Raw genomic sequence first — 20000 nt, forward strand, 5'->3', positions numbered from 1 at the left:
GAAAACAAGAGAAAGGAAAAGATCGAAAGCGAAACGCTTTAACTCCTCCTTTTAAGCGAGTCTAATCAAGAACAACCTTTCTTTCCTCATTTTTTTTTTCTTTCTCTCTTTCTTTTTTTTCTCCATTTTCTCTACTCTCTTACCTTTCCTTTTTTTCCTCTTTTTCTTTCTCCTTTCATTCCTCTTTCTCCTTCTTCTACTTCTACTTCTTCTTCTTCTTCTTCTTCTTCTTCTTCTTCTTCTTCTTCTCTTCCGTCTTCATCATTCTCCCCTCTCCTCCCCTTCCTCTTTCCTCCTTCTCTCCTTGTAATGTAAACGTATCGGACGCGCGTAACAACCTGCAATTTTTTTCACAGGAACGATCAAACGCCTCCGATAAGAGTGGCGCTCGCTTGGACGCACACACCCCTTAACACAGTAAAGGAGAAATAGAGGGAAAGATGGAGGTGAAAGTAATGGGGTCGATTACGATCTTGAAAACTCGCGAGGTAGAGAAACGAAAGCATATACGAAAGTCTATTTATGGCTCGATATCGTTCGATTATCATTACTAATTGTACGCGATTGATTTCATCGAATGTTTTCTTTTTTAAATGGATTAAAAAAAGAACAAAAAAATATATAATATATATGGGATACAGTAGAGTGTAAGTTAAATATAATTGAAAGTAGAGTTTATTGAAAATAATACAGATTTAACGCTTAGCATTAGCAAACGATAGATCGATCGATCGATTGACTCTTAGCTATGATCTTTCTCGTCTCATTGATCTAATCAAAACTATTGTCTATTCCTAGTTGTTATTTTTATCACGTACAAGCTCTCGTGGCCTTTCTCATCCTCATTCAAATTTGTGTGCATACACAATCTTTTTCCTATTGCTCTTTGTCCTATTTCTTGTTTTGTTGTTTATCTTACTTATATTGCATTTTTATCACTGTCTCTCTCTCTCTCTTTCTTTACCTTTCATAAACAATGCATCTTAGAGAAACCACGTTCTGTTCTATTGTCAACCATTTTGTCTCATACACACACACACACACACACACACATATACACGCATGTAGCTAACTAATACTAATACCTTCCATCTTTTTATTCAACTGTCGATAGACTTATTTATCACAGTCACGTATAGACACAGCTAATTAATTTTAAAATCTTCCATCTTTTATTTAACTACCAATTAGGCTTATCATATACATACACACACACACACACACACACACATATATATATATATGGATATAAAAATATCGCGTGATAATAATTTTTCTAACTTTCGATCTTCGTCACGAAGAAATATGTCGAAAGTTCCTTTTTAATTAATATTTAGTTCTTTGAACCTTTGACCGAATTCTTAAATTCCTTATCTTATATGGAAATAACTTTTTGACGAACAAAAGGAGAAGAAATCGTTTTGAAACACTTTATGAAACATTCTACTAAGTTTAAGTTTAAGTAAGTATTTCGTAACAACCTAAATTCAGGAATAGTTTCACGAAGGACGTATTCTCTTAACTCTAAAAATAATTTCAATATGTCAAATATTCGTTTAACAAAAGAACCAAATTAATCTGCTTGGTCAGTATTAGAAATCGGACGAAGCATTTCAATAAATCAGGAAAACCGGGAGAGTACAGTGGTCTTCATTATTTTTATCGTCGAACGATAAGGGCACTTTCTTAACGTTATCATTCAATTTCAAGTGTAGTAAAAGTATCCCTCGGGAAATAAACTGATATGCTTAACTTGTGAAATAAAGTACCAAAAGCAAAGAGAAAGAAAGAAAGAAAAAGAGAGAGAGAGAGAGAGAGAGAGAGAGAGAGAGAAAGAGAGAGAAAAGTATTAGTGGTTCAATCGAAGGATCGCTAAAGTAATGATGATAATCTATATGTGTGTACATATGTACATACATATGTATATATGTATGTATATATATGATGATAGAACATTACATATATACACGTAGAATGTGTATACACACGTATGTATATAACGAAACATTGTTATCCTGGTATAACCGTTTTAATTTCAATTAACACGAACCACCGGGAAGTAGCCCCGAGACAGATTTTAATTTATAAATTTCTACAAATCCTTTCTTTTTTTCTCTTTTATTTTTTTCTTTCTCTTTTTTTTCTCTTTCTTTTTTTTTTTTTGTCGCTCTGTTACATTTGAATTCCAACGTCGATATAAAAAGCGGTATCCTATTACGGAATTTAAAAATAGTATAATACATAGATACGTATATATATATATATATATATATATATGTACGTGCGTGTGTGTATGTATAGGATTGTATGCACGCAATGTGTGGGAGGTACGTGTGTGTATGTGTATGTGTATGGTGTGTGTGTGTGTGTGTGTGTGTGTGTACATACATATGCATGTTTGATATCGGATTTTCGAGGAAGGATAAAGATAAGAGAGAAAGAGAAAGAGAGAGAGAGAGAGAGAGAGAGAGAGAGGAATAACGAAAGAGACAAATGTAAAAAAATCTTTATCCTAATCCTTCTTTTTTTTTTTTCTTTTTCAATATCCTCTCTTTTTTTTTTCTATACAATTAAACAGAAACACAAAATTTTCTCAAAACTTTTCGTATCAGAAAATGGGATTTAATATTCGTCGAATCATTTCTCATTGATACAATTTCTTATTGATTCATTCATTATTTTCTTTTTTTTTTTATCTTTCCTTCGTGTCAATGTTCTCTATCGAAGAAATAAAGATAGAAATAGAACAAGAAGAAGAAGAAGAAGAAGAAGAAGAAGAAGAAGAAGAAGGAGAAAAAGTGGAAGAAGGAGGGAAGGAAACGAAAGTAAAGGAAAAGAAAGAAGAAAACGGACATATTGACTTTGCAAAGACGAAGAAGACGAGATGGATTCCTTTGCTTTCTGTTTACTCGCTCGTCTAAACCAGTCTGCAATAAGGGAGTCGGTCCAACCTCGAGAATTCGTTCGGATGGTCGATGTTTTTTTACTAGTGGCGGGGGGAGTGGGGAGGGGACGGGGGAGGGAAACACGTTGGCGACTGAAAAGAGAGAGAGAGAGAGAGAGAGAAACAATAGGGTGGATAGGAAAATAGGAGGGAAAAAGGGGGGGGGGAGGAACGAAAGGGAGGAATCGAAGGTGGAAGAAGTGAAAAACAAAAAAAAAAAAGATAAAGAAAGATGAAAAATTGGGAAAAGAAAAAGAGATAGAAAATTTTGCACGAAAAGAAAATGGACTTCTGGGTAAAATTAGAAAAGATTTTATACTGCGTGAACGAATTCCAAGTGGAGATAGTAATCTTCCGTTTCAGAGAGAGAGAGAGAGAAGCAGAAAAGCTGAATGAAATCTTTTAAAGTTTTTTTCATGCCGATTTCTACAATCGATTCTAATCGAATTCGATGATTTCTTTTTTTTTTTTGTTTGACGTGATTACAACGCGTTCATTATTAACCCACGTCAAATAATCATGAAATTGTTCATTTCAATATATGACCCCTTCTCCCCTCGTTATCTTATCTCATTCGTCCATTTTATCAACTAATATACAGACTACAAAAATTCAAAACTTATTAATCTAATCGAATCAAGTCGATATAACGTGATTTTAATTAGTACGACAAGATTATTAATTAAAAGTCTCGAGATTATTAATTAAAATCTTAAAAAAGATTAGAAAGAAAATTTGGATCTGTTTTAAAATTCTAAAACGATAATTCTTCATAATGTATGATGACGTTTATTTATAATTATTAACAAATCATAGAATCTCTTTCTTCCCTCTTTATGTTCGATGTAAAGAAAAAAAAAAAAAAAAAACGAATAAGATAAAGAACAATATTATTCAATTTGAAAAATGAATTCCAAAAATGATTTATTTATATGTAAATGTAATGCATAAGTATATAGACGCATACGCATTTACATATATATTTTTATGTGGACCTTTTAAACGTGCGTGTCCTTAATGAGCCTCGTAGAAAGTTCGATGAGAGAAAAAATAAATAAGGAAGTAAAAAAAAAAAAAAAAAAAAAGACAAAAAAAAAGAAGAAGAGAAAGAGAAAGAGAAAGAGCAAGAGAAAGAAAGAAAGAAAGAAAGAGAAGAGAAAGCAAAAGCAAAGCACGTAGTTACATTCTGCCTTAACACCTGCTCTTAATCGGTAGCGTGCCAGTTAGAGAGAGAAGAAAAAATAAATAAAAGAATTCTCTCTCTCTCTCTCTCTCTCTCTCTCTCTCTCTTTTATACACACGCATACTTTCTCGCTCTTTCATTCTCTCCTTCTCTATTTTTCTTCACTTAATCGTTCGCACACTGGCGAACGTCGCAAAATCTCGGTCCTCTTCCACGAATCGAATGACACGAGCAGCGCGAGCGTTCGGTCGAGATAACGGAGTATGTTAAAGGTAAGCCAGTAAAGGTGCGCCTTGTTCTCGGCTATTATAAGAAAGCAACTACGCTAATCAAATTGTAAATTCGCTAAAAATGTAAATTCGACGAATCGCCGTACGGCTATCTGGTTCGTACGGGTGGAAGCGAAGAAACAAGCAAGCATGCACGCAACCCTTTCACTCTCTCTTTCTCTTTGCCTCTTTACCTCTCTCTCTCTCTCTCTCTCTCTCTCTCTCTCACTCTCTGCATCGTTTTACACATAAGCACATAGTTGATACGTAGGCGAAAGCATCGTCGTCGTTGTCGTCGTCTCGTAGTAGCATCTAAAGTTCATTTGCATACACGCCCCAAATGGCTATGATTTCTAAACATCCCTAACATGTACGATTCATCTCTACACTCTCTCTCTCTCTCTCTCTCTCTCTCTCTCTCTCTCTTTCATCTTTCTCTTTTTGTCTCTTTTTTTATCTTACTCTTTCTCTCTCTCTCTTTTTTTCTCTCTTTTTATTTCTCTCATTTTCTCTAGCTTTCTCTCTCTATCTCTCTCTTTTACTCTTTATCTTTCTCTTTCTCTTTCTCTTTCTCTTTCTCTTTCTCTTTCTCTCATTCCCGAATCCTCACGCTTCTTTGTTCTTATCTCCCTCGACGACGATTAATTACTGCAAGCTTTCGAACCGTTTCGTGGTCTCTCGCGGTCGAAATCACGAAACCCCTTGACGATCCTGTCGACTTTCATTATAATCGGAAAGGCCCGGAAATTCGAAGGTACAATTTTTCTTTCCTTTTATTTTTTCTTCCTTTTCCCTCTCTTTTCTTTTTTTTTTTCCCCCTTACCTTTCTTCACATTTCTTTTTCTTTTTTTTTTTTTTTTCCTTTTTTTCCTTTTTTTATCTTTAACCTCGATAATTTTCCTATTCCGATGAAACGTTCCTCGATTTATTTCATTATTTATGTAAATAATCCCTCTGAACATTACGATAAGGAGAAGAAACAATATAAAAATAAAATAAAATTTCACGGATAAATTGTATCAAAATCTTAATCGTTATCTTTCCTTTCGCACGAAATACGATTAATTTATTTATTTATACGAAAAGATATTATTTGTATCAATCTTTCTTTTCTTTCCTTATAAAGTGCGTTTATTAGAAATGCAAAAGGGAAATACAGAGAGGCAGAAAGTCTGGGATTATCAATCTTTCGAATAGAAATCCAGGGAAAAAGGGAGGATGTCCGAGGTTAGATAAATTAACGGGGACCGAGAAGCTAATAAATATAAAAGGGCAGGGCGACAATGTCCATCGTACCGTGAAACTCGATGTAAGATTCGTGGGCCCTCCATCGAGCCCTTCCACCGTGATTAAGGACTTCGATTTATCTAGTGCGTGTCCAGGCACTGCCTTGTACCGTATATATATATATATATATATATATGTATAACCTTGATATACTTCGAGACAAAACTTACTATAGGAAATAACAGCGTATACGAGGAAGAAAAAAGAAAGAGCAAAAGGGCAAAATCAAGTCATCTAAAAAGCTACGGTTAAGCGGGTGTTCATCCGATCCTTTATTTATTTTCCCCTGACCCGCTGTAATATTCATCGGGATGAAATTGATTTTGAATTAGATCTTCTCTTAAAGATCTCCTCTTTCTCCCTCTCTCTCTCTCTCTCCTCATCTCTTTCCAATGGCACCCTATATTCCCATTTCCACCTACCTAAGCCTAACACTCTCAATTTTCCCTTATCATTTCCCTCTTTAGTCTTCTAGAGGATGTAATACACGAGGTTAAATAAGATTTAGTAAGATTTAGAGAAATTATTTCGCGGAAAGATTCCTTACGTCGCCATCGTAGAGAAAATTGAAATGCTTTTATTTAGATTTTCTCTCTTCTATTTTCATTTTAATTCGTCATAACTTTCCCAAAAAACGTTTCGTATTAAAAATTCTATCCGATAATTTTATGGAATATAGAGGATTAGGGAGAGATAAAGATAGAGGGAGAGAGAGAAAGAGAGAGAAAGAGAAGGAAGAAGGGTCCAAGCTACAATGTCCAAGCTTTTAAATTCTATTTACGCTCAATCCATTTAATCGTAACAGGAGGCAACATCAGATGGCATTAACGAGAACGTACTCTTTCTCTCTCTCTCTCTCTCTCTTTCGGTGAAAGACGAAATCCACTTAGTTCATCACCGTCCCTTTACCAATGCGCCAATCATCGATCACCCGATGCATCATCAAGCAGCACTCGGGTTCTATGTGCTCTCCAGAGTCCAACGATTTATCGAAAGAGTCCAGTGGGATGCGAAAGGGTTCCGTCCGGCTAACGAAAGGGTGCTAACGATGTTGATGCATCGTCGTAGCGTCAACAGAGAAAGAGAGAGATAGATAGATAAAATGAGAGAGGGAGAGAGAGAGAGAGAGAGAGAGAGAGAGAATGTGGAGGTCAGCACCCTCTCTTGCATCCCATCGACCTCACTCGATCCTCATCGTTAGCCTTAACTAAAGGAAAAACGAGATTCCAAGCTGATAGGCCAAGGCATTTTGTCAAGCGAGTAAAAGTGTAATCCGAGCCTCGGCTTGGCTCGACCTGGGCGGGGTCTTTAACGATGACAACAACGACGAAAACTCGAAGGCTAGAAAGGTGGAAGACGAAGGAAAAGGGGGTCGAAGTGAGTGTGTAAGTTCGCGTGCCATGAGGACGTGGCGTGCCAGGCTACTTTTCGGATCGGTCGATGCCTTCGTCGGTACCGTGCACAGACCGACAGGGCAGTTGGCGTGATTTCTAACCCTCTCTCACTCTCTCACTCATCTATCCACCTCTCTCTTCTCATTGTTTCTCTCTCGCTCTATCCCATTCTTTGAACATAAAGACCACACCGGATATGAAACTAACTTCGTTCGAATATCACGTCCTGACTGAATCCGATCAAAGTCTCGAAGACAACGGGTTCATGCTCGGAGTCACGTCGAATCCGTTTCCCAACCCTTCTTTTTTTTTCCTTTCTTTCTTTTTTTTTTTTTTCTTTTCCGTATATATCGAAGGGGAAGAAAAAGTGTTAATTGAAGACGAGGAAGTTCGAATCCTATCCCTCTCTCTCTCTCTCTCTCTCTCTCCCTCTATTGTTCTTTTTTTCTGGTCTTTTCGTTGCCAGAGGGCGTATCAAAACTCCATTAATAAATCAGTCTCGCGGCTTTTCAAACTGCCACGAGATATATGGGAACACTTCCGGCTTTTCGTAGCTCACGCGAGGAATGTAATCGTCGCCACCCCTTCACTCTCCTTCTCTCTCTGTTTCTCCCTCTCGTTCTCTTTACCCCCTCTCCCTTTCTCTCTCTTTCTCTCTCTCTCTCTCTCTCTATATATATATATATATCTATTTGCTTCTATCTGTCTCTCGTTTTTCGGTAAAAGATAAAAGTCGAACTCACCCACTCACGAAGTTTAATCCAGCAGCACTCATTCCATATTCCATAGAAAAAGCTACGACACGGACGGCGGCAGCTAACGAGCGACGTTAGACAGGATGCAATTAGTAAAAGTCCTCTTTCGAGGTTACCTACGCGTCTTCTCTTTTCTTTTCTTTTTTTTTTTCTTTTTTCTCTTTTTTCTTTTTTTTTTTTTTTATCTCTGAAAAGAAACGACGAGCGTCGGCTGCCGTCGTGTGGTAGGTAGAAGAAAGTAGTGTGAGAGCGGTAAAGCGTAGAGAGAGAGAGAGAGAGAGATAGGGTGGTAAGATGGAATGAGAGAGGAGAACGAAGCGGCAGCCAGTACAGCTTTCAATTGAAAGTCACTCCGGCGAGCACCTAATTTATTTCTTTCTCTTTTCTTTCCGAGCGAATGCAAATGAGCCTGCTCGTTCGTTTCTCTCATTCTCTCTCTCTCTCTCTCTCTCTCTCTCTCTCTCTATCTATCTATCTCTCTCTCTTTCTTTCTTTCCAAGCTCGTTCACGTCTATTCTCGAAGGAGACTCGCGCGACCATTCTTGCGGCTATTCGCATCAGTATTCCTCTCATTTGTCTCGCACTGATTGTCCGGGAAAGCGTAATGGTGCAATCTCCAGCGCCGAAGCTTCTCAGCGTAAAGAACTTTCCGACTCTAAAGATAGATAGAGAAAGAGAAAGAGAAAGGAAGAGGAAGAGGTAAAGAGAGAGAGAGAGAGGGAGAGAGAAAAGGTAGCAGTACCTTTCGCCAAGTCACGTATAACGCCGTCGTCCCAAACGACGAGACTTTCACGTACGAATTTTCCCCAGCTAATCAATTTCTCTCTTCTTTCCACTCGACGATTAAGCCTTCAACGGAATATCGGAAAACTGGAGAACGAACGACCTTTTTTTTCTTTCCTCCTTTTTTTTTTTTCGTTCTTTCTTTCTTTCTTTCTTTCTTTCTTTCTTTCCTTTTCTCTTTGCTTTTCGATTGCTCGCTAACAAAGGACCTTGTTCGAATGAGAAACTCGGAAATAAATAAAAGAGGACACTCGACGGGTTCAATCGTACGAAGAATATAGACGGCAAAAGAAAGAAAGAAAGAAAAAGAGAAAAAGAAGGAGTTAGAGAAAATATGCTTTGATTTTTTCTTTTTTTTTTTTTGTTTTTTTTTCCAAAGGACCGAAATACGGAATGAATCACTTTTATTAATCTCACTATTCACCGGGATGAAAATCACTTGACTGATGGAAGTACGAATGACCGATATATATAGCTCGAAGCACGCTCCAATTCGCGAACAAAGGTATACACATGCATTCATGTTCTCATACGAGCCAACTACTCGGAGGGATTTTAACGGTGAGAAAGAGAGAGATAGATAGATAGATAGATAGATAGATAGATAGAGAGAAAGAGAGAGGGGGTCACGGACGACTAGTCCGCGTTAAGGGTCACGCTCGGTTGCATCCTACTTGCACCACTCGCACGCTCTCGGTCAATGCACGTTGACCGAGCAGAGCGGCAATTTCTGATCCCGGGGCACGACATTGGATTGGCATGCGCGGAAGAGGAGAAAGGCAAACGACAACGACGATGAGGACGAGTGACGAAGAGACACGAAGTCTGGGAGTAGGGATAGACGCGTGGGAGCAGAAACAGATTCCTTGCCCATAACCGGTTCGCACACGTTGCCCACGATCTCCTCGCACGAGTTTACGTTGCCCCGGGTTAGGTAAGCCACCATGGCCGTTGTGAGGTTAAGTAACCTCCAATATCATCTGAGAAAAATCGTTGAAGTAGTTATACAGAAAACCTGCATCTCTTCGAAAAAAGAAAGAGAGAGATTTCTTTTCTTATGAATACTTCATATTTTATATGTTTAACACGTTATAATATATATATATATATATATATATATATATATATATATATATATATATATATATATATATAAGTCGTCGTATATGAACGGTGAAAAATAATAATGTAATCACGAGTACGGTTGAATAATATTTTTAATTTTTCGATATCATTTCTCATTTTTCGATATCATTTCAACGAGTCGATTAAGAGCAAATAACGTTACTGCAAATTTATAATAATGATATTAAGGTTAATCATTTTAATCATCGATAAAGGTATTTTTTAAATGGTAATGATAACTTTCCAATTCTTTATATGTATTTTTATGGTTTTAATCAATTTTAAATTCAAAGACTTCATTTAGACGAGGATATTGTTATTTTTTTCTTTCTTTTTTTTTTGTTTTTTGTTTTTTAATAAAAGACACATCTCATGGGTATGTAAGATTTGTACATCAAACACAATTGATGTACAAATGAAAGCACTGCCATTGTTTCTTACAATATATCTTGCACAATGTACATATGTATATATATATATATCTTACATTTATTAAAACGTTGGAGTATTAGACGATCGTTAGAAAATAGAATGACCTTAAATTGTTGAACGATTTACCGCAGTTATCCAAGCTATCGAAATTCCATCGAGACGATGAAGGAGAAACGAGAGTTTATAGTAGGAGTGATAGTGTTAGTAGGAGAAACTTACTAATACCTACTACTAGTAGTGGTAATAGTAGATAGAGAAGGAGGAGTAAAGAGGGAGAAAGAGAAGGGATGAATTTCCTAACGTTGGGACGAGCGTGCGTCCAGTGAACGGGTCGCAGGTCGAAGGATAGTATCGAGAGGGCCTCGTGCATCGATGCCACGTAAGCAATATTGATCGAATGGCTGCATTACAGGGTGGCCCAAGAGGACGAGAAGAGTTCGAATAACGAGGTGGGGGAGGATAAAGTGGTAGTGCTGGTGGTTGTGACTATGAGGGTGCAGAGGCCTTGGCATCGAGGTGGTCGAGACCCAACAGTGCACAGAGCTTCATTACAGACTGACTAGGGGTCGTGATCAGAGTTTCTCTCTCTCTCTCTCTCTCTCTCTCTCTCTCATTCTATTCTCCAGCAGCAGTAACAGCAACGTTGCTCCCCCCCCCTCTCTCTCTCTCTCTCTCTCTCTAATCATCCGATTCTGTCTAACCATCCACATAGTACTATCCGTCTTTCTTGGCATGGCTCACTCTCTGCCAACTCCGTTCCGACTATCGATGCTTCACGCTTGATCGCCAGCCCCTTACTCATATACACATAGACTTAGATATATGTATATGTACATCTATAACACATGACTGGTGCCCTTCTCTACTCCCCCTTCTGACCCGGTGCGGTCGACGAGATCCATGCCGAAGATATTAATAGGCATAGTTTGCGAAGTGGATACTGTTTCGCGTGCGCCCTACCTTCGCGTGTGTTCTACGTTCTCGGACGTGTTCCTCGAGTTCGGTGAATGCCGATGAACGACGAGATATCTATGAGACGCCTGCAACGATCCCACTAGACTTTAGACTCTTCTCCCTTTTTACACCTTATTTTCTTCACGTTCTTCGCTTTAGATCGCAATCGGGAAGTGTTATACATACATACATGTATATATATATATATATATATATATATATATATATATATATAATTTAATTTATAAATCAAAGAAACGAGATAGATTTTATGGTTGAATAATTTAGCAATAAAATATAAATAGAATGTTATTAGAATGACTTATCATTCTTATGAAAATGATATTACGATGCTAACTCTCTGTTCCATTTTCAAAACCTCGACGAATTTATTATCATCGATTACGTTGAAAAAAAGGAAGGAAAGAGAAAAAAAGATAAAAAAAAAAAGATAAAAAAAAAAGAAAAAAGAAAAAAACCTATTACTATTTTCGTTATAGTTTCGATCTATCATTTAGTTGCTTCTCGATGATATTAATTATTTTTTTCTCTTTTTTCTTCTATCTCGTTACTTTCGTTAGAATAGATCGACGTATCGTATCGGTAGTATTACACCCGCATCGTCTGGCATAGAGCTATGTGGGTACGCACATGAACGCAAAGACTCGCGCACTAATATTTATATACAGGGTTATACACAAACATTCACATATCCACACGATGCTGCGGCGCAGCGTCCCTCATCACTCTGGCTGATTAATTCATTCGTCGTTTGAATTCAAGAGAGAGAGAGAGAGGGAGAGGGAGAGAGAGATACTAAAAGAAACAAAATAGCAAGAGAGAGAGAGAGAGAGAGAGAGAAAGGGAGGGAGGTAGGTAGACACGACACATACGTTGCACCCACGCACGTGCACGCAACGATAGAATGTTTGGTCGGACGTTTTGATTCAATGCTGCCTCGGCGCATTGATTAAATGACTTCAAATTAAAACAGATAGCAGGTGCACGTCCAATACGCGACGGACGCCGATACAAAGCCGGCAAGTCTCGTCGATATCCAACCTCTACTATACCATGACTATAGAGCTTTTCTCTTTCTCTCTATCACTATGCATACCTATGTATATATGTATGTATATATGTACGTGCGAAAGAGAAAAATTATCAACGGGAGAACGATGAAGCATACACGGTTCATTTCTACGGCCAATCGAAATTGCTAACGGAACAGAAAGATGACCGATTTTAAAGGGAAAGGATAAAAGATCGATTGAAAGCGTACGGCATATATATATATATATATATATATCTTCTTTTTTCCTTTTTTTTTTTTTTTATTAAATACCTTCTCGATATCAAATATTTTTATCACTCTTTTTTTGAACTTTTCTCTTTGTAACTATCGGCACGTTTAATTATCCAACTTTTCTTTTCATTTCAAATTGAAAACTTGTATATGTACATAACAAATGTTTATCTCTCTCTCTCCCTCTCTCTCTCTCTCTCTCTCTCTCTCTCTCTCTTTTTTTTCTTTTTCTTTCTCATCTTCTATTTTCTTTTAGTTTTTCTATTTGTTCGAAACGATACATAAAAGAAGGTCCACATATCCGGTCGATATAACCTCGTCTCGACGAAGCACGAAGATCTTATCTGACCGAAACGACATGACCTACATCTTTCACATCGTTCCTTTTTTTTTTTTTTTCTTTCTTTTTTGTTCCTTTCTCTTCCATCAAGCCGGACTTAGGTATCGATCGTCAGCATCGTAATCGAGATTGTCGAGTGACACTTTTGGGAAATTGCCCTTTTCAACCAATCGTACTCTTCGATATGAACATTGTAATCGTATTTGTCCGATATCAAATATTTTAATAATGTATATCGATCAAATGAAATATTTATTGTGTAATGAAACGAACAAAAAAAGAAAAAAAAAAAAAAAAAGAGAAAGAATAGAAAAAAAGAAATATACGAAGACTTATAGAATCGACTTATGAGAGAAAAGATAGAAATAGAGATAGAGATAGAGAGATAGAGATAGATAGATAGATAGATAAATAGAGAAAGAGAGAGAGAGAGAGAGAGAGAGAGAGAGAAATGGAAAAACCTTATCCAACATCATCCCTTCTTCCATATTTCCATCAAACGGATGAAATAATAACGTTCATAACGGAATCACGAAAAGTCGGGGGTGGTCGGTTGCTATTGCGAGTTACATGTAGGTACCGCGTATATACCGTAGTGGTGTATGAATGGCCTCTTTGATCTACGCTTGGCCCTGTGTTACGAGAGAGAAAGAAAGAGAGAGATAAAGTGAGAGAGAGAGAGAGAGAGAGAGGCAAAGAGAGCAGAAAGGAGAGCGCACGCTTACACTTCGCGTACACGCATTGGATCGTGCGTATTCTCTCTGTGTTGAGTTTCGCAAGCGTTTTATACGCAAAAGAGAGGCTTATACAGCTTGGTTTACTATCTCACTCTATCTATCTCTCTTTCACTCCTTGATGCTTTCATGTTGGTTAACTGCCGTTATCCCTTTCTCTCTCTCTCTCTCTCTCTCTCTCTCTCTCTCTCTCTTTCTCTTTCTATCTCGTCGATGATGTTACTATGGTCGGTCATGAGTGGGACAAAGATGGATAGATATAAGGTAAAGCGAAAGAGCAAGAAAGAAGAAAAGGGAAGAGAGAATGAAAAGTATACCACGTATGTATGTAGGAGGTAATGCTGATTACTCCAGCAGCAACGCGCCTGAGATAGACAGAAAATAGACAGCGATGGAAAGTGGATTGAAGCTAATAAATGAAAGAGGGTCCAACTGGTTGCTTTCTTTGATTATTCTACTATTTCTTTCTTCCTTTCTTTCTTTCTTTCTTTCTTTCTTTCTTTCTTTCTTTCTTTCTTTTTACTTTTCTTCTTTTCCTCTTTCCATTTCTTTTCCTTTCCTTACGATTCATCTCTATTGGATATCTCATTTGCACGTCTTTCATGTTCCTTTCTCTTTCTTTCTTCTTTACTCTACAATGTCTTACGACTTTGAGACACGACGTTCTATACACCATATAGTACGTACACCATACGTACACCATACGTACACCATTGACTTTACTCTTCTTTTGCCCAACTCGAAAAAAAACATTGTCTATGATCGTCCTGTCCCATTCAACATGGGAAAGAAATTCTCAAATCTTAGCTTTCGTATTACTTTTCGTATGGGATTTTAATATAAGCCAGAAATCGTTCCGTGTTATTTCGAATATTATTAGGGCAAATAAGTTCAATGATATTTTTTTTTTCTTTTCATTTCTTTGAAAAAAATAAAAAAAAAAAAAAAAAATTAAATCATTTCTCCTTTCGAATATTTAAATAAACGCGATACAAATGGACGTGAAATATTTTTATACTTTTTTTTTTTTTTTGCTCCTTTCGTTTTAATTCTCGTCGATTTATCGAACGGTGCAAAAAATATTCTTAATTTGTTGAAAGGAAAAATGACAGCTTTGATTCGATAAAGTCATTTATGCATTGTCGAAGTTCTTTCACGTTATCGAAATGTTTGATGTCGATTGTGTGATATTTTAACGATCAATTATGATGATAAAAGATGATAATCTTAAAGTTCCTAGGTACGTAGAGTAAACCCTATGGTGGAGGAGGGGAGGGGGAGGGGAGGGGAGAGGTGGAGGTGGGCAAAACTTTTTAATACAATAAATAAATCGTTTTCTTAATACCTTTTACGATGTATTATCGAATATTGTCATATCGCAAGATGACTTATTCACGTTTCACGACCAGTGAAAACTCTTTTTCTTTCGATTTCGTCGGTCAAACGAATGAATTGCTCTGTTGATAGCACTCTGCAGTAATAGTTTGGCCTTGTTCCAACAATTCATAATATATAACGTTACCTCGTATCCCAAACGAATAGAGTATAAAACTTTTTTTTACCACGAATATTGGGTTTCGTTGTCGACGTCGATGACGTTCGACTAAGATTTAAGCACACGATTTTCTTCCTCGTTTAGGGTTGTCATATAGGGATTCACTTTTCAACATCGCGTAAGAAAAATTTATAGAAATAATCTTTCATTTTATAAATCGCTTAATAGGAACGTCGTCATCGTATCAAATCTTCACCGTTCATTTTTCTAGGCTGAACACATGCGACCTTCTTTTCAAATTTTCACATTTTGATTATGTAAACGAATGAAAAATTTACTGACAGGTTTCTATAAGTTGGCCAGCAAGTTCATGCTGAGTTTCTGCCCGAGTTTTCATTCAATGATTGCTCCAGTTAATAGCCGGCAAAACTTTATTCGGTTACGTCGGCACATTCTTTATAAATCAGATCGATATCAAGATAAACGAAATTTTTTCGATTGCTTCGGCAGCTTTTTTCTTTCTCTTTCTCTTTTTTTTTTTCTTTTTTTTTTTCTTTTTTTTTTATTTATAACGAAAAACGACAAGAATGCAACGTAGTCTAATGTATTCTTCGTCGCACGCCGATTTATATTCGATCTTTTTTTTTCTTTTGTCTTTTTTTTTTTGAGATAATATTGCTCGCATAATCGAGAACAATGTAACAATTTTTAAACGTTTTTGTAATTTTGCAATTTTAAAATCAAATCGAGGGAAAGATTATTTGAATTTAAATCAAAGTTATTTGATTTATCAAGAGCAAGGATATCGAAATTTATTTGTGCATCTAGTAAGAAAATTAAAAAAAAGAAAAAAAACAAATAAGAACAGATGGTATCCTTTTCGTACGCGTTGCAAGTCATAGCAATTTATGAAGGTCAACTTTCTTTCATATCGTAAAATCACCCTCGCGTATAAGCCATTGGAGATGTACTATATTATAGTTCGGAGATTGTGTCTCGAAAGTTTTCCAGTTCTATGTAGAATAGATCAAACGAGAGAGAGATAGCGAAAGAGAGAGAGAGAGAGAGAGAGAATAACTCGCTATTTATGAAACACAGCTTGCCTCTCTCCATCTCTCTTTCTCTAACAATAAGGATGATCACTATAAGAGATAAAGAGATAGATATATAAAGAGTGAGAGAGAGAGAGAGAGAGAGAGAGAGATATGATCGGGCGAGAGCAATAACGTTCCTTTGAAATCGCAAATATAAAATGACGATGATCGTAATGACGCCCACATGGTGGCCATGGGAGAGGGTCAAGAGGCGAACTTCGTGTTCTCTCTTTCTCTCTCTCTCTATTTCTTTAAAGCCTTTCCTCGCCCACACATCGCAATACTCATGGTTCTGTTCTCCCTTCTCTTCTTTTATAGCCGTAGGAGGTATCGATCTGGGGTTATTGCAAGAAATGTCGGATATAATCGGCTTCTTCTCTCCTCTCGTGGGCGATCTTAGTACTCTAACCCTTTCTCTCTCTCTCTCTCTCTCTCTCTCTCTCTCTCTCTCTCTCTTCTCTCTTTCTCTTTCTTTTTCTCTTCACTCGTGAACGCTTTTACATTATCTAGCTGTCTAGAGTCAATGAAATACCGTCTAGAAAACCGTCGCAGGAAATGATCGTTACGATTTCTGTATTGTGAGAAACAAAGGAAATGAATAAAATGTAAAGTACTCACTGAGGAAAGTAAAAGAAACGGGAAGTAATATAAATCGACTTCAAAGAGGCCGACTGAGCTAATTGAAAAGACCTACCGATTAAGAGTTAAGTTCGCGAGACGAGAAAATTGTTAACCGATTGTTTTCCTTCGAAACGTCGGAAGGAACGATGATTACAAAGCGAGATGACACGGTAGCCGCATTCGATTTGTATTCTTCTTTTTCTTCTTCTTTTTTTTCTTCAACTTTTTCTTCTTCTTCTTCTTCTTTCACTTTTTTTATTTCTTCTTTTTTCTACTTGTTCTTCTTCGGCAAAAGGTTACAATTAGGCTCACTTCCGATCGAAGAAAGTCGAGAGGAGGTCGCTTAATGACGAGCTTGGAAGCTCGTAGATTTTGCCATCGTCGCCTTCGTCTGAGTTGGAAACCAGAGCAAAAAGAGTTTTAATTTCCGGTAAGAAAAATCAACAGAACCTTCGCTCGTTGCCAAGCTCTCTCTCTCTCTCTCTTTCTTTCTTTCTCTCTCTCCCTCCCTATTTCTTTTTTTTTTGTCCTTTTTCAACTCCCTTTCTGGTCGTCCAGTCCTCAAACAAAATATTACTACAGCTCAACGCCTTCCCCGACGCGACTTTTAACCGTCTCCTTCCTACTTTTTCCTTTTTCATCTTTATTATTTCTTTTTATTCGTTTCTTCATTCCTCATTATGTTCCTCGCGCTTTACAATTCTCAATCTCGTACCACGTAGACTAATTTTCTTTTTGCTCTCTCTCTCTCTCTCTCTCTCTCTCTCTTTTTTCTTTTTTTATTTCTTTTTTATTTCTTTTTTTTCCTTTTTTTTTTCTTTTTTTTTCTTTTTTTTATTTTTTTTTTTGTCTCTTTACCGCGTCAGGATCGAAACGCAATTACACACATTCGGGACACTTCACGATACGCCTCGTTGAATTTTTGCCACGGGGATTTTCACCGCTATTAATACGATTTTTCATATCGGGACACGATAACGCGAAAAATATTAACCCCTTCCGTCTCCCCGCATTCTTCTTTCCCATGATATCGATTTTATCAAATGGTTATATCCTATACGTTATATATATATATATATATATATATATATATATATATATATATATATATATAAATATATATAAACGTTTCACGTTTCATTTTTACTCATCTTTTATTTTTCCTCCACGGTACACATTGTGGCATTTATATCAAAATTAATCAACGATTTCTTAACGATTCGTCATATCCATATCCATGAAATAATACAAGCTTATTTATCGTTAATCTAATCGTTCCAATTATCATTACTATTTATTATATTTTTCTTCGATCAATTACTTATCATCATCATCATCATCATTATTATTATTATTATTATTATTATTATTATTATTATTATTATTATTATTAGTTTGATAAATTGAATAAAGAAATATGAATTATCTAAACAAGCATTATATACAGTTATTACGTTCTATCACTTGGACGGGAATTAATTATGCGAATTCTTTTATTAGAAATCGGCCAATCATACGAAATAGAATACATATAAAGTATAAAGAATCGATCGTTTAAGGGATACCTTGTAAAAACAGGTCTCTCATAAGCGTATTATGCTTGTGGCAGGAAGCCGACGGAAGTGTTGCGGCTTCGAAAGAACGAGACTGTAAAGATATTGACGTGAAGTCTACGGTAGAAAACGATGGTGGAGTAAAAGAGATAAAGGATGGGTGGATGGTAAGAGAAGAGAAAGAACGAGGAGGTCCTGCTGACTCGGCGTAGCTCGTCTCAAGACTTCGACTGGCTGAGACTTCAACCTTAGTGTCTCCTCTCTTCTTCTTTTTTCATTTCCTCTTCCCATTTCATGTTCCCCTCTTTCTCTCTTCCTCTCTCTTTCTTCTACTTTCTCTCTCTCTCTCTCTCTCTCTCCTTCTCTCTCCTTCTCTCTTTCGCTCCCTAGGGATTGACGTAATCCTCTTCCATCATTTCGCAGTGATGATATAAAAAGAGTACTTATGTCGGTTCAATTATGGAAAGCCAGGCCAATAAAAGCTCGTCATTTTCCTTTCTCTTTCGCTTTCCCCATCCTTTCATCTTTTTCCATCCATCCTTCCTTCCTTCCTTCCTTCCTTCCTTTCTCCGTTCGTTCGTTCTATCTTTCTCTTTTCGTTTCCCCTTTTCTCAAGCAAGTCTTCTTCACTGAACATTTTCAACATCAACGAGAAACCATCCGACGAGTCGTCGTAGGATCCTTACGAGAACTTGACTCACGTTCAAAGAAAATTCGTTGAAAAGTCGACCCTTCGTTGGTCCTCTTACGATCTCTCTCTCTCTCTCTTTCTCTTTCTCTTTCTCTTTCTCTCTCTCTTCCAATTTTTTTTTCTCTTTTCGACTTGGTAGTTCTGACTCTCGAAAATTATGACCAATGCGATAGAGATGTATGGGGGAAAAGAGAAAAAAAAAAAATCGCGAGGAAAATATCTTAACGATTCCTAACGAGATATCAATTATACGAATAAAGAGGATAATGGTTCGTCCTTGATGTAAAAATCTTAAAACGTTTCGGTACTTTAAGAAAAGCAACGAACGTAATAATTATGTCTCGTTATGGGCCAAGTGTCCTCTTTCTTGAATTAAGATTAAGGAAATCGTGGATTGTAGTTAAAAAGATAAGGAGAATTAAAGAGAGAAAGAGAGAGAGAGAGAGAGAGAGGAATAGGATGAAACGACACGGAGAAGGGACAAAAGGGTTTTACTGTAATGAAACATCCAGGAGACAGAAACGAAGGCACGCGACTATTCACGTTCACATTTGCAACGCATTAGACTGCGGCGATCGTTTTTACTATGATTCCGCATTTACCGCACCATGAACGACCATAAATAATGTTACCTGTGATAATTAACCTTCTCTTCCAGCTGGAGTTAACATTAGTATGTATCTAAATACATGAATATATATACATATATATATATAAATTTTCGTAGGTCCCTTTTTGGATCCTTCGCTGCAGAAATGAAAGCTTTTTTCTTTTTTCTTTCTTTTTTTTTTTTTTTTTTTGCAGAAAAGAATATTATCACTTTTTCTCATCTACTCTTTTTCATCGTCACATTTATCTGTATATATATTAGGTTGTCCGGAATGTTTGTGCCGATTTTGTCATTACGTTACCCTACCACAAAACGACACGAACTTTCCGGACAAACCAATACTATATATATATATATATATGTGTGTGTGTGTGTGTGTATATATATATATAATATTGGGTGGCCCAGAAAGCCGATTTGTGGTAGGTAA

General features: G+C 36.8%; 2 protein-coding genes across 2 annotated transcripts in view; both read left to right on the forward strand.

The window, feature by feature from the left end:
* LOC124947902 (uncharacterized N-acetyltransferase DDB_G0290199-like) overlaps window positions 1–536 on the forward strand; it is a 457589-nt gene extending 457053 nt beyond the window's left edge. Inside the window, exon 4 of the mRNA XM_047490690.1 lies at window positions 357–536. Coding sequence (XP_047346646.1) covers window positions 357–379 — 23 coding nt within the window. The 3' untranslated portion in view covers window positions 380–536. The remainder of the gene's footprint in view (window positions 1–356) is intronic.
* The window catches only part of LOC124947898 (teneurin-m), a 238942-nt gene that overhangs the window by 71817 nt on the left and 147125 nt on the right, over window positions 1–20000 (forward strand). The window lies entirely within an intron of this gene.

This window comes from Vespa velutina, chromosome 3 (assembly GCF_912470025.1).
Source record: "Vespa velutina chromosome 3, iVesVel2.1, whole genome shotgun sequence".
In the NCBI taxonomy this organism is placed as follows: Eukaryota; Metazoa; Arthropoda; class Insecta; order Hymenoptera; family Vespidae; genus Vespa; species Vespa velutina.